At 42.5% G+C, this 14,784-nt stretch overlaps 1 protein-coding gene across 1 annotated transcript in view; it reads right to left on the reverse strand.

The window, feature by feature from the left end:
- The window catches only part of UHRF1BP1 (UHRF1 binding protein 1), a 54,142-nt gene that overhangs the window by 17,049 nt on the left and 22,309 nt on the right, over nucleotides 1-14,784 (reverse strand). The window contains exons 5-12 of the mRNA XM_029242553.1: nucleotides 11,071-11,260; nucleotides 10,617-10,757; nucleotides 10,021-10,191; nucleotides 9,139-9,331; nucleotides 1,976-2,062; nucleotides 1,289-1,459; nucleotides 738-877; nucleotides 191-332 (exon numbers count right to left, since the gene is read on the reverse strand). Of these exons, the coding sequence (XP_029098386.1) occupies nucleotides 191-332; nucleotides 738-877; nucleotides 1,289-1,459; nucleotides 1,976-2,062; nucleotides 9,139-9,331; nucleotides 10,021-10,191; nucleotides 10,617-10,757; nucleotides 11,071-11,260 (1,235 nt within the window). The remainder of the gene's footprint in view (nucleotides 1-190; nucleotides 333-737; nucleotides 878-1,288; nucleotides 1,460-1,975; nucleotides 2,063-9,138; nucleotides 9,332-10,020; nucleotides 10,192-10,616; nucleotides 10,758-11,070; nucleotides 11,261-14,784) is intronic.

Genomic DNA, 14,784 nt, shown 5'->3' on the forward strand with positions numbered 1-14,784 from the left:
CAGCTAATATTCATTTTATTATCAAAGGTATATATTTACACAGGGAAGAGTTTTCAACAAAGGTGTGCTAAACTAACTCAAACACTTAAAACTCCAAATGACAAACAGAATATAAGCAGAGAGCCCCCGAGGCTGACAAATGCGAAGAGCAAGAGCAAGACAGTAAGGACTGACCAGAGCAGATGCTTACCTGGCAGCTCCTGATTATCGGGGAAGTAATACTCTGTGAACTCAATATGAATGGCAGAGACCTGAGTGGGGAGGTTGTGAAGTTTCCGACTGCAGGAAAGGAGTGCCGATGGCTTCTTACTTGGCTGTCCAGCTGTAGAAACCTATGCAATCACGAGTTGCTGTTAGCATCTATACAGCACCCAGAATAGAATTTCCTCAATTTCCTCTGAGATAGGAGGATAAAGCCTCTACAACTCTTCCAAAGTCTGTCACAGGGAGCAGAGTGCTCTTCACGCAGATTCCAGGCATTCTCACACCTGACTAACACTATCTACAAGTTCGTTTTTTCAGTGAAAGGTTTGTAGTGGGGTATTCAGAGGAAAGTGGGGAATCCCACCGCTGATCTCAGCGGTCACACTCAGAAAGAAACAGACCAAAGTGTCAAATCCACCTGGAAGGGAGGGAAGCAGCCTCCGAATTCTACAACCTTGATCACATTTGTTGCGTTCCAAATGAACTGCTCCACCCCTTTCCAGCCCTGTTTCCCTGTGTCATGGGCTCCTTACCTGGTGGACGTCCAAGTCATCCACCCGTATTACCAAGCAGCTAGAGCGTAGGCGATTCCATGCTGGAGGCCGAAAGACAGCCTGTCGGCCCTGAGAGGGGCTTCTCTCAAGGGGCTTCTTTTGAGGACTGGAGAGAGAATCTAAATAAAAATAAGGAGGTGGGGAAAAGAATCAGATACACTCAACTATCATCATTAATAGAATTCGGAAAGTAAAAACCCTAAGATTATTAATGCTATATGTAGGAAAGAGTTTAACACTGGCAAGCTCCAGGACGGAACTCAAAAACTATTCTCTCCTTAAGACCAAGGCAATGGCCTATTAAATAGAGAAGCTAACAACCTCTCTTCCACACTGCAGCTATCCCTGGAGACAAACAGGACTCCGTAAAGAAAAAAGTCACAGATGTCTCTCCGTGGGATAAAGTTGGAATAATCAGCTGGGAGTAAGTTGGGATAATTAGCCAGTCCAGTGCTTTATTGCCACTGGATACTCAAAGGTAAATGTCAAGAGGTAAAGCAACAGGAGTCCTCCAGCTCCTCATAACCCACCTGCTTTCCTCCGGAAGGGAGAGTCTACCCCCAGGTGCCAGGGTGGTTTCAGACCTGTCTCCTCGTGCCACTTCTCCATTTTACTCTGAAATTCCATCACCAGCTTCTGGGCCCACTGGCCTCGGGTCTCCATGGCCTCACAGTGACGTACCCAATGTTTGCAGCTATCGCCTGTGCGATAAAGCAAAAAGATTTTAGTCTAAGATCATGACCCAATGTTACAAATTTTCTTTTCCATTGGTATAGTTTTCCATAATTCAGAATCTGATCCCTCACCGCCAATCCAAAATTCTCTGGGATAAGTAAAAATTATCTAGTGAGAGCACTCAAGTTCTTCTGGATTCTATATGTGATTTTTCCCTAGGGTTCCCTAAAGGCCAGCTGCTGACTTTTGCCATCTTTGACCATGGACCACTGGAGAGGCTCTAAAACTAGTGCAAGTAAGGGGTAGAGCACAGAATCAAAAGCAACATCTCAGACACTGCCTCCCCTCCTACTGCTTCTCATCAACAGTGGACCCTGCAAGTTTCCAGAAGATGTCCTCTTGAAAAGGACTATTGCCAACACCTCTCTGAGCATGTGCTGCAATCCCTGGCACCCTTCTGCTGGGCAGTCAGGGATGAACCCAGGCATATGGCCTCAATACCTAGGCCATGCTAAAACTGCACCCATTCAGAATTCTCCTACCTGCCCAGTGGAAGGGGTAATAGTCAAATGCCATCTTGCGAAAGGTAAGCTGCATTGCACCACCCATGAGTCTGTTTGCGGAGACACCTACAAAGAAAAATAAAGGTGAACAGCAGCAGAAGAAACAGAGGCCTAAACACCACTTGAAGCACTTAAAAGTCCTCCTAAGGGTCAGCTCCAAAGCCTGGCTGATACATAAGTGTAGCCGAAAGGCCATGATGTCAGGTGATTTGCAAGGCTGAGGCCCTCCTCTTTTGAATTGCAACGGACATGCTCTAGAAGATTTTTTTTAAAAAGCGTATTCCACTGTCTCTGTAAATGGCTGTCAGATTTCTGGAAAGACAAAAGAAACTGCAAAACTCAGCATTCTGGAATTCCAGTCCTAGGTCTCCCACAGGCACACTTGACAACCTTGATTGATTGGTTCCCCCAAACCTGGCAATACTAGTATTGCTGCCCCGCAGCACAACACCTGGAGAGGCATAAGCCAAACTCCCCAAAAAACAGGACCCATATTACTTCCTTTCATATCTTAGCTAAAGCTGTGATATATAAGACTGCCATTACACACTGTACATATGAAGTACCATGGAACACTAAAAACACTGCACTAACAAGGACATTATAAACATACAGAATAGTGTAGATAAACTGAATTTTTTTGCAATAAGTCAAATATTCTATTGTTTATCTTGAATTTACATTTAATTCCTACTAAATGAATGAACTTTCCATGTTTCTGTCTTATCTCTCCAACTAGACTCTAAGAACTGTAAGAACAAGGACTATTTCTTCTACATATGTGTGTTGTCTAACCTACCCTGTTCTGCACTTCCCTCCTATCCTTTCCATCCTATTTCCAGGTGAAGGGAAATACCATGGGACCTTCTAGCTGTAAGCTGGTACATCTACAACCAGGAGGGTCATTTCCATCCACTCTAGATATCACCACACCAAGGTTCTGGACTAATCACCATCCTATTAGGAGATACACCTACACCTGTGTTCCTGTTGCTCAACCTTTTTGTCATAATTACCACCTCATAGGAGCCTGTTTAGCTATGTTTTTCCTAATTGTCCCTTCTCCATGAAATTTAATACCACAGATATACTGTATATCTTATGTACTATATGTCTACCTGTGCTTTATACATAAAAAGAATAAGAATAAAGCTTATTCCTTTTATTCAATGTCAGGTTAAGAAAGACTAAATAATTCTTTTAAGTTAGAAGTTAAGGGACTTCCCTGGTGGCACAGCAATTAAGAATCCACCTGCCAATGCAGGGGACACGGGTTCGAGCCCTGGTCCGGGAAGATCCCACATGCCATGTGGCAACTAAGCCCGTGCGCCACAACTACTGAGCTTGCGCTCTAAAGCCCACACACCACAACTACTGAAGCCCGCATACCCTAGAGCCCAGGTGTCACAACTACTGAGCCCATGCGCCACAACTACTGAAGCCCGTGCACTCTAGGGCCCATGTGCCACAACTACTGAGCCCGCGTGTTGCAACTACTGAAGCTCACACGCCTAAAGCCCATGCTCCACAACAAGAGAAGCCACTGCAATGAGAAGCCCAAGCACCGCAATGAAGAGTAGCCCCCCACTTGCTGCAGCTAGAGAAAGACCACCACATAGCAACGAAGACCCAAAGCAGCCAAAAAATTTTTTTAAAAGGTTAAAAAATAAAGTGTGAAAAGTTAAATTTAAAATTTTAAAGCTATTAATATTTAACTTAAGTTTATAACTATATCTGCTGAGTAACTTTTATATATATATTATTTATTTATTTATTTTTGGCTGCATTGGGTCTTTGTTGCTGTGCGCAGGCTTTCTTTAATTGCGGCGAGTGGGGGCTACTCTTCAATGTGGTGTGTGGGCTTCTTATTGCGGTGGCTTCTCTTGGTGCAGAGCACAGGCTCTAGGCGAATGAGCTTCAGTAGTTCTGGCACGCGGGCTTCAGTAGTTGTGGCTCACAGGCTCTAGAGCGCAGGCTCAGTAGTTGTGGAGCACGGGTTTAGTTGCTCCGCAGCATGGGGGATCTTCCTGGACCAGGACTTGAACCCATGTCCCCTGCATTGGCAGGCAGATTCTTGACCACTGCACCACCAAGGAAGCCCTGCTGAGTAACTTTTAACGTAATTTATTTCTTATATAAATTATAATGTATAGAATCACATATGTAATTTAGTAATTTATATAAATACATAATAGTGACATAATCAAATTTTAATTATTCAAACTTATTTTTGAATAAAATAAAGTTTTTAAATTAATTTCTTAAAATTATTATTTTGTTAGCTTTTAACTTTTGCTTAACATGAGAAAATAACTTTAGCTTAACTAGGTGCTAGATATTCAGATAGTGTCAATATTTTTCCTTTTCAACATTTAATTAAATTATTGATTTGCTGAACAATTTGTAGAACTCAATAATAAAATATAAACTATTTTTATTTAATTCTCAAAGTTCAAATCACAAAAGTACTAAGGATTAAATATAAACAACACTGATGAGGCAGCCAATGACAGCTGCTAGCTATGTACAGGCCACCTCTCACCATCTGACTTTGAGATCAAGCAACAGATAAAGTCCTCTAATCACAGCCATCTGTTTGCCATAGTTTATAGCCCTGATCTTCCATGAACTCAACATCAGTGTTGCTCATATGATACCCAAGAAAACTCAATAAGAGAAATTAAATACTAAGAAATAAAATTCTGTCAATAAGGTTAAGCACTGTTATATCTAAGATTTCTTTTTCACCCCCACCCCTCACCAAAGAACCAATTTTCAACGTCCAGAATAGGCAAACGTCAAGACAGAAAGATCAGTGGTTGCTTAGAGCTGCAAAATGGGGACTGTCATCTAATGGGTACAGAGTTTCTTTTACGGATGACAAAAAGTTCTAAAATTAGACTGTAGTAATGATCACATAACCCTATGACTATACTTTAAAACACTGAGTTGTAGGGGCTTCCCTGGTGGCGCAGTGGTTGAGAGTCCGCCTGCCGATGCAGGGGACACAGGTTTGTGCCCCAGTCCGGGAGGATCCCACATGCCGCGGAGCGGCTGGGCCTGTGAGCCATGGTCGCTGAGCCTGTGCGTCCGGAGCCTGTGCTCTGCAACGGGAGAGGCCACAGCAGTGAGAGGCCCGCGTACCGCAAAAAAAAAAAACCAAAAAAACACTGAGTTGTATATTCTAAATGGGTAAATTGTACGGTGTATGAATGATATCTCAATAAATATGTATCTGTTTAAAATAAAAGAGTGGATTTTTACCTGCTGTGGGGAGATATCATCCCAGTTGAACATGCATGACCTAGGCTACTGGAGGGAGAGGGTTTCACAGCCATGCTCCCTCTATTGGATTTATTTGGAACTAAAAGAACAATAAACTACATGACTGAACATATTAAAATAAGGTTTAGAATAGAAATCAAATATAATTACCCATTATCAACATATTTAATTATAAACACATAATCATATATGACACATAAATGGTAAATAGTGTACATAAATGACTAAAATTCTCCAGTGAGATGGTGGGAAAGGATAGCCTAGCCTGAAGAGAGATGAAGAAAGCTTTGGCTCACAGCCCTTATCCTGAGAGAGATAACTAAAAAGAGGCAGATGACCCTCTTTTCCACATCAACCACCCTCCTCCTCCCAGAAGCCTGAAGGGTGAGCTGCTCCAGTTTGATTTTAAGAGACAGTGCTGCCCCACTGCAAGCCAAGCCGTCCCCAGTTACCCACCAAGTTTCCAATAACTTCACCTCCAATACCAAGGCTATAGTGTCCCTTAATGAAAAAGCAGACAGATGTAGCCTTCAAGGAGTCCCTAGAGCAGCATTATCCAAAAGAACTTTCTGTGATGATGGACATCTTCTATGGTCCATAGATTAAAACGAGTACTTGAAATGTTGTTGGTATAAATGAGGAACTGGATTTTTAATTTTATTTAATTTTGATTTTAATTTAAATAGTCACATGTGGCTACTGGCTACCATTTGGACAAAGAGTTCTAGAGCAATGCTATCCAATAGAAATGTAACATAAGCCACATAAGTAATTTAAAATTTTCTAGTAGCTACATTAAAAAAGTTTTTTTAAAAAAGTGAATTTAATTTTAATATTACACATTATTTAAACCAATATACTCCAAATATTATCATTTCAACATGTAATCAATATGAAAATAATTATTAAGGTATTCTACACTCGTTTTTTGTACTGTATCTTCGAAATCCCAGGTGTATGTTACACTTGCACCCCATCTCAATTTGGATCAGCCAATATTTCAAGTGCCCAACAGTCATATGTGGCTAGTGGCTGCCATATTGGACAGGACAACTCCAGAGAATCTTAGCACCCTTTCCATAATACCTAGTTCTCCCTTCCCCTTTCTTCCCAAATCCAAGGAGAAGAATCAAAGTCACAAGAACTCTTTGTGCTCCTTGCCCCTTCACAGAGTCATCTGCCACACCTGGGTATGGTTGGCTGGGATTTATCCCTCTATCTAAAAATATCTTCTCCAGGGCTTCCCTGGTGGCGCAGTGGTTAAGAATCTGCCTGCCAATGCAGGGGACACGGGTTTTGAGCCCTGGTCTGGGGAGATCCCACATGTCGCGGAGCAACTAAGCCCGTGAGCCACAACTACTGAGCCTGCGTGTCTAGAGCCTGTGCTCCACAACAAGAGAAGCCACGACAATGAGCAGCCCGCACCGTGATGAAGAGTAGCCCCTGCTCGCCGCAACTAGGGAAAGCCTGCGCACAGAAACGAAGACCCAACACAGCCATAAATAAATAAATAAATAAATAAATTTATTTTAAAATAAAATAAAATAAAATAAAAATATCTCATCCAAAACTTCCCTAAAATCCACCAAGTAGATTCACTTAGCTTAATAAATACATGGGGGCTTCAGGGAAGGCTAGTCATTCACCTCTGATTGCAGGACCCTGTTAGATGAAGAGGACAGTGCTATACGCCCTTATCAAGCAAAAGGACGAAACTCCCAATAATGTATTTTTGTTTGTTTGTTTGTTTTTTGGGGTTTTTTTGCGGTACGCGGGCGTCTCACTGTTGTGGCCTCTCCCATCGCAGAGTACGGGCTCCGGACACACAGGCTCAGCGGCCATGGCTCACGGGCCCAGCCGCTCTGCGGCACGTAGGATCTTCCCGGACCAGGGCACGAACCCGTGTCCCCTGCATCGGCAGGCGGACTCTCAACCACTGCGCCACCAGGGAAGCCCTCAATAATGTATTTTTAATAAAGATTTCTGAAAGGATTAAAAACAAAACAAAACAGGGACTTCTCTGGTGGCGCAGTGGTTAAGACTCCCCGCTCCCAATGCAGGGGGCCCGGGTTCATTCCCTGGTCAGGGAACTAGATCCCACATGCATGCCACAACTAAGAGTTTGCATGCTGCAACTGAAAAAGATCCCGCACGCCACAACGAAGATCCTGCATGCCGCAACTGAGACCCAGTGCAACCAAATAAATAAATAAATATTTTTAAAAACAAAACAAAACTGCAAGGTCTTTATAGTAACACTTGGAAGAAACAACCAAACAAAACAATAATTGTTTTAGCAAAGAACTTCCAGAACTAGTGGCTAACAAACCAGTGAGCAATTTATTTCCTGTGGTGGCAAAAGCAATCTTTACGCTGTCACTGCTCCTTTCAGCTCTTTCATATTGGGAGTGGAGAGGGGCTGAAGTCACTTCAAGACCAAGGTATAGCAAAGCAAGAGAGGCATTGGTGCTTGGTGTCCCAGAAAGAAAAGGTAGTAGGTTTCCCCAAGGAAAATGAATCTAGGTCTCATTAAGAAGCAAACGTAACCTCCAGAGAGGAAAAGGCAGCAAGAACACAAGCTTCCATAGGACGATATCTAAAAACAAGAGCTGGTGGCAGAGGGGTGTAGAGGGGGAACAAAGAGTATTGAAGGAACTGGCAGCAGAGAAATAATAATACCGAATACTGGCCTATGACTAATGTCCTCCAAATTCAGTATATTATGTCATTTGAGCCTGATAACAACCTATGAGGTAAATGAGTAAGATATGATTTAACTTAAGTTCACAAATGAAGAAACTCAGAGAGGTGAAGTGATTTCCCTAAGGCTCATGAAGGAAAGAAATGAGTCAATTATTTTTTCATTCTGAATAAATGTGTATGTGTACTTAATACCAGTTGCTCTAGTGAGTCTCAAATGGGCAGAGATGTCTGCCAAAAAAGCAGGTGCTATTTGTTTATGCTCTGCTTAGAGCACCACAAAATAAAAGCAATGTCTGAAGGGCTCTGGGCTTGACTTTCCTAACGACCACTCCACTCTGCATTAACGCCCTCTCTTTATTTAAAGATGGCTCTCCTGTATCCTGTGTCTACTCTTTTTCATATGAAATATCCCTGTGTCTTTCAACTCTTTCCTGCTATGCTATGGTTTCCATAGCATTAAACAATCTGCACACCCTTCCTGGGATGCTTTCTCTTTGTTAATGTCCTCAAGGACAGCATCAAAAACAAGGCTTAGAGTTCCAAATGGGGTCTACAAAGGTGCCAGAGAAGAATTTCCAGAGTTCTGGAACCCACACTTCTATTGATGCAGTTTAAATTAATATGTGATTTAGGGAACATCATGTTAAAAAAAAAAAAAAAATTGCTCTAATGAATGAAAAAGCATGACAAGAACACACCATAACCCCTCTGCTTGGGAAGAACACATTTATACATAATAACTATTTAAGTTGACTCAAAGATCTGAAAATTCTGAGGTTTCCTATAGTTGAATTTACTTTCCTGAAAGCTTATACCGGTGGTTAGCATTGCCCAAAAGACTCTGGGGAGGGGAAAAAAAAGTATACACTGCTTGGGCTCTACCCCTGAAGATTCCAATTTAGTGGGGGCTGGGAAGAGGCCCAGCTCCTGTGTCTTACTGTCTCACAGGTAGTTCTGCTGCATCCTAAAAGCTGAAGAGCACTTGCTGACAGAGAGCTGCCACAGGAGCACAGAGGCCTGAGGAAGGCCTGTGATTAAGGGGAGCCAGACAAATACCCCACAGAGTCTTGAAAACAGCCTTCCATCCCCAAGCTTTGCCCAGAGCTCCAGGCGGTGATGGACTACCCTGCACAGGCTTAGGCCTCACGGGGTACCTGGCTCTCGGGACTGGCTATCATCACAAATGTGCAGGTCCAGGCGGGAGATGAGCAGATGGTAGGAGGACTCTTTCACATCAAATTTCTCAAAGTACTGGCTGAGGCGGCTGCTGCTGCTGTTGCTGCTGCCCTGGCTGCCACCGAACGCCTGGGCCCAGGACTGCTGGGCACTGGGAGCAGGTGGGGTGATCTACATGTGACAGAGAGAAACAAGAAGCCAGACCCAGACAGCCTCCTTGCTGGCTTTCTTTAAGCTTTAGTTCAGCCTGAAGAAAACCACAATTTGACAAGGTGTCCCTTCCTTCTCATAACTATTCGCCTGGTATCTCATGTAGGTCTATCCCACTTAAATAACCCAAACTCCAAGAAGCCAAATTATAATTAATCTAGTAACTGTCAGAGTCCTGTTCTGAGATTTGAATTGCCTTCTAAGCTCCCACCCCCCTAGAACTTAGCTGACTGATGCTAAAACACCTCCTCCAGGAAGTCTTCCCTAAATGCTCTCTTTCAGCCCAGGTAGTTGGATCCCTTTTCTTTGTGCTCTCATGGCACAGTGTTTACCTCTATTACAGCACTTATCACATCATATTGTAATAACTTGTTTATAGTCCATATTTTAAGATAGCAAGGGTTCCAAGGACAGGAACAAGAGGCTTTCCAGTGGCTAACACTGTATACCTAACACACTAGAGGCACCCAAAGAACAGAATAACTGAATAAATCAGAGGCACAGGCAAAGCCTATGTACCTACAGAAGTGAATGACAAATTCCCCCAAATAAGCCTAATAAAGTCTAGGCTCCACATACGGTGGAGGTGTGAATTAGGTCCGGCCTACCATCTCCCCACTGCCACCAAGGGTCTCTGTTTCACCTCTAACCTGTACAGGTTCAGGGGCCAGGCTCTTTCTCTGCTGGGCTGACTTCTCCATGGCCTCACTCAGTGATTCTGCATATTTCATCATAGCCTTGAGTTGTGAGTCAGTTAGCACCCAGAGCAGGTCATCCAACAGGAACATCAGCTTGGAGGCTATCACATTGCAATCTTTGGTCTGAAGGGGTCACATAGAACACAGGGTTCAACATCTGGTACCATCCCAACTACTCAAAGTGACCACTGCCCAACCAATTGCAGAGATGGCTTTTCAATCCCCAATACACGAAAGTATCAAGCACTGTGGAGAGTCAATTTCTTACAAAACTACTAAAGTTTTCTGTGATTAACAAGAAGCAGCAATGATCAACTGCCTATGTGTCCCTATATACAGGTAAAAATCGTGGTTTTCAAAATTAAAATGACAGGGAGGTAGAAATGTTTCCTCATTAGCAGATACAGTGCAACACTGAATTGCAGGTCCTCCCCTTTCAAATGTCATTCCAGGGGCGGGCAACACTCAAAGAGGAGGAAACGCCATCTCCCATGCTATCTGGGAGAATAAAAGATGGAAGTTTTCATGAGGACAGAGAACACACTCACTCTTCTCTTGAGGGCTATTTGTATCCTGCCTTGGTTGGTAATAAGCCTCAGTGGAGTGGTGACTGGGTCCTGATCACCATTGTCTGTAGCATCTGCCTCAATTCGAAGTGTTTGCCAAGTTATTTCCTTAAATGTTAAAACCTAGGAGGAAAGAAAGTAAAATCCCTTAATTCTGTGGATGAAATTAATCAAGAGGCAGGAAGTCCAAGGGGAAAAGACTGGCAAGGCAGAGACCCCCACCATTCTCAGCTGGGATCCTACCCACAGAAGGCAGTGGATCAGAGATCCATAATTGAGGACACGATGTAACAGTAACACGGGACAGAAGGGATTCTTGGGTTCCCAAGAATGGGGGAGACTTTGAGGAAATCCCCAAAGCAGGAATAACATCCTTTAAGAATGAGTCCTATTTTGAACCCCCCATTCTCCCTTCTCAGAATGCCAGGGCTGTCACCTCTCCTCGGCGGGGGTCAGTGATACGGGTGAGGCGGAGGTCACTCTGCTGCCAGTTGGGGTTCACACTATAGCCCTGGAGCTGCCACAATTCAAAAGAAGCGTGGAAGGCCTTGGAGTGAATCTTGATGGTGATGGAATTGACGACGATGAACATCCCCTCCACCACCTTCTCGGCAAAGCCATACTCACTACAACAAACGAGGCAGACCAACATTCAGGATCATATGAGATTTGACACATACTCTATTTTTTTTTTTTTTTTTTTTTTTTGGCCATGCCGTGCAGCTTGCGGGATTCTATTTCCCCGATCAGGGATTAAACCCGGGCCCTGGCAATGAAAGCGCCGAGTCCTAACCACTGGGCCGCCAGGGAATTTGTAGGCATACTCTTTATACTGGAAGACATAAGACAAGACTCTTAACAACGCCTGTCTTTGGATGCTAGAACTGTGGATGACTTTTTTTTTTTTTTTTTTTTGCAGTACACGGGCCTCTCACTGTTGTGGCCTCTCCCGTTGTGGAGCACAGGCTCCGGACGCGCAGGCTCAGCGGCCATGGCTCACAGGCCCAGCCGCTCCATGGCATGTGGGATCTTCCCGGACCAGGGCACGAACCCGTGGACCCTGCATCAGCAGGCAGACTCTCAACCACTGCGCCACCAGGGAAGCCCGAACTGTGGATGACTTTAAAAAAATTTTTCTCCTCCCATTTCTGCTTTATATTTTTTACATTTCTAAAAATTTTTATGACCATGTAGTACTCTTTCTGATGAGATTTTTTTTAAAGAATGGAATAAAAGAAAGAGTTGACCTGGAAACAATCTCCGGTTAGAAAGAATAAATTGAAAAAAATATTTTCACAGTCCACAAACTACCTGAATAAATATTGAATATTGTCTGAGGAGAGCTATAACAACAGAAAGGAAACACTAGGTTTCTATAATATCTTCAAAGACAGAACATACTCTGCAAAAGTAGTGAAAAGAGGAAAGAAGTACAGCCAGGTTAGCATGAGGTCTAATACTGTGAAATCTAGTCAAGAACAGTCCCACCTCTGCCCTGTCAAATCTATCCCAAAGAGCATAGCTGTGCTTTATAGTGAGAGGCAGAAACAGCAGGGAGAGGAACAAAGGCCATCCTTAAAGTCCTTCAGGACGTGGAAAACACAGACATTCTTAACATGTAGGTGAAACAGTTCTCATTACAAGAGATAAAAAAGTCTGGGAATTACAAACTGGAAAAAAAAAACTTTGCAATTTATATCACAAAGGGCTAATATCTCTAACGTATAAAGAGTTTCAAAAAACTCAGAAGAAAAAGACCAAGAGCCCAATAAAAACGGGACAAAGTAGGGACAGTTCACAGAAAAATAAATGCAAATAGATATTAAACATAAAATGATGTTCAACCTCACTCATAAATAAAAACTACACTGAGAGTCACTTGATTTATGACAAAAGTGACAATGTAGTAGGGGAAAAAAAGTGCTAACCATAAAGGGAAAAATAGTTATAAAGGACTGTATTAATCATTTCTGGTCAAAAAAAAAGTAACATTAGCAGTAATAGGGAACCCACATAGTAGGAGAAGATATTTGTAATACATGTATATAAACAAGGACTTGTTTCCAGTATAAAGAACTTCTACAAATTAATAAGAAAAAGACAAATAACCCCCAAAATAACCCAAAAGATAAATGGGGGCTTCCCTGGTGGCGCAGTGGTTGAGAGTCCGCCTGCCAATGCAGGGGACACGGGTTCGTGCCCCGGTCCGGGAAGATCCCACATGCCACGGAGCGGCTAAGCCCATGAGCCATGGCCGCTGAGCCTGCGCGTCCAGAGCCTGTGCTCCACAACGGGAGAGGCCACAACGGTGAGAGGCCCGCGTACCACAAAAAAAAAAAAAAAAAAAAAAGATAAATGGGCAGAATACATCAATGCTTTGTGAAAGAGGATATTTTAAATTCTAATAAACAAATCCTCAAAAAAAATGCAAACTAAAATCATAATGTGATACAACTACACACGTATTAGATGGCTAAAATAGAAAGAGAGACAATACTAAGTGCTAGCAACACTGCCGGGGGAAAAGTGGTACAAGCACTTTGGAAAACTGTCCAGCAGTATGAACTAAAGCAGAAAATATGCACAGCCTATGATCCTGCAACTCTACTGCTAGATATATACAAATCAGAAATGTGTACATATGTTCACCAAGAGGTATGTATAAGAACGTTCACAGCATCACTATTCTTTTTTCTTACATATTTTTAATTTACGTATAGAAAAGATCATTCTTTGTGGTGTACACGTCCAGGGTTTCGACAAATGCATAGAGTCATGTATCAACCACCACAGTCATGATAGAGAACAGTTTGATGTAGCATCAGTATGCTTAATAGCCAGAAACTGCAAACAAATCAAATGTCCATCTACAACAGAATGAATAATTGTGGCATATAATGGAATAACATACAGTAATGAGGATGAATGAATGATAACTACATGTAACCACATGGATGACTTTCACAAACATCATGTTGAGCTAAAGTATGTAGACACAAATGATGACATAATTTGTGATTACAGTTATATAACTTTAAAAATAGGGAAAACTAACGTGTGGTGTTAAAAATCAGGATAAAGTTATCCTTGAGGGTTTGTATGACTAGGAAGGGTGCAGGAGGCTTCTGGGTTTCTGGAAGTGGTCTGTTTCTTCTTGTAAAGAATCATTAATCTATACACTTATTTGTGTACTCCAATATAACTTACCAAAAAACTACACAGAAATACCATGTGTTATCTTTAGACAAAAATCCTAAAGTTTGGAATTCCCTGGTGGTGCAGTGGTTAAGTATCCACCTGCCAATGCAGGGGACATGGGTTCGAGCCATGGTCTGGGAAGATCCCACATGCCACAGAGCAACTAAGACCGTGCGCCACAGCTACCGAGCCTGCACTCTAAAACCCACAAGCCACAACTACTGAAGCCCGCGCGCCTAAATCCCATGCTCTGCAAAAAGAGAAGCCACCGCAATGAGAAGCCCGCGCACCACAAAGAAGAGCAGCCCCCACTCGCAACTAGAGAAAGCCCGCGCGCAGCAATGAAGACCCAACAAAGCCAAAAATTAAAAAACTAAGAAGCTTAAAGTTTGAAAATATTGTCTATTGGCAAGGCTCTTGGAAAACAAGAACTCTTACAACATTGCTGGTGGTAACACGAAATTACAAAATCCTTACGGAGGGTAATTTAGCAACATCTATCAAAATTATACACGCATTTGCTATTTGACCCAGCAGCCCCACTTCCAGGAATCTATCCCAAAATATGCTAGCAAAAAAAGTGGAAACAAACCAAATGTCCATCAACTGATGAATGGATAAATAAAATGTGGCATATCCACACAATAGAATATTATTCAGCCATAAAAGGAATAAAGTACTGATACATGCTACAACATAGCTGAACCTTGAAAACGCTATGCTAAGTGAAAGACACCAATCACAAAAGACCACATAATATATGATTCCATTTATATGAAATGATCAGAATAGATACAGAAAGCAGATTTATGGTTGCCTAAGGCTAAGGCAGGGGAGAATGAAGAGTGACTGCTAATAGGTATAGAGTTTCTTTTGGGGTGATAAAAATGTTCTAAAATTGATTGTGATGATGGTTGCACAACATGGTGTATACACTAAAAACTACTGAATT

This window comes from Monodon monoceros, unplaced genomic scaffold, assembly GCF_005190385.1.
Source record: "Monodon monoceros isolate NGI ecotype Baffin Bay Population unplaced genomic scaffold, NGI_Narwhal_1 Super_Scaffold_3, whole genome shotgun sequence".
In the NCBI taxonomy this organism is placed as follows: domain Eukaryota; kingdom Metazoa; phylum Chordata; class Mammalia; order Artiodactyla; family Monodontidae; genus Monodon; species Monodon monoceros.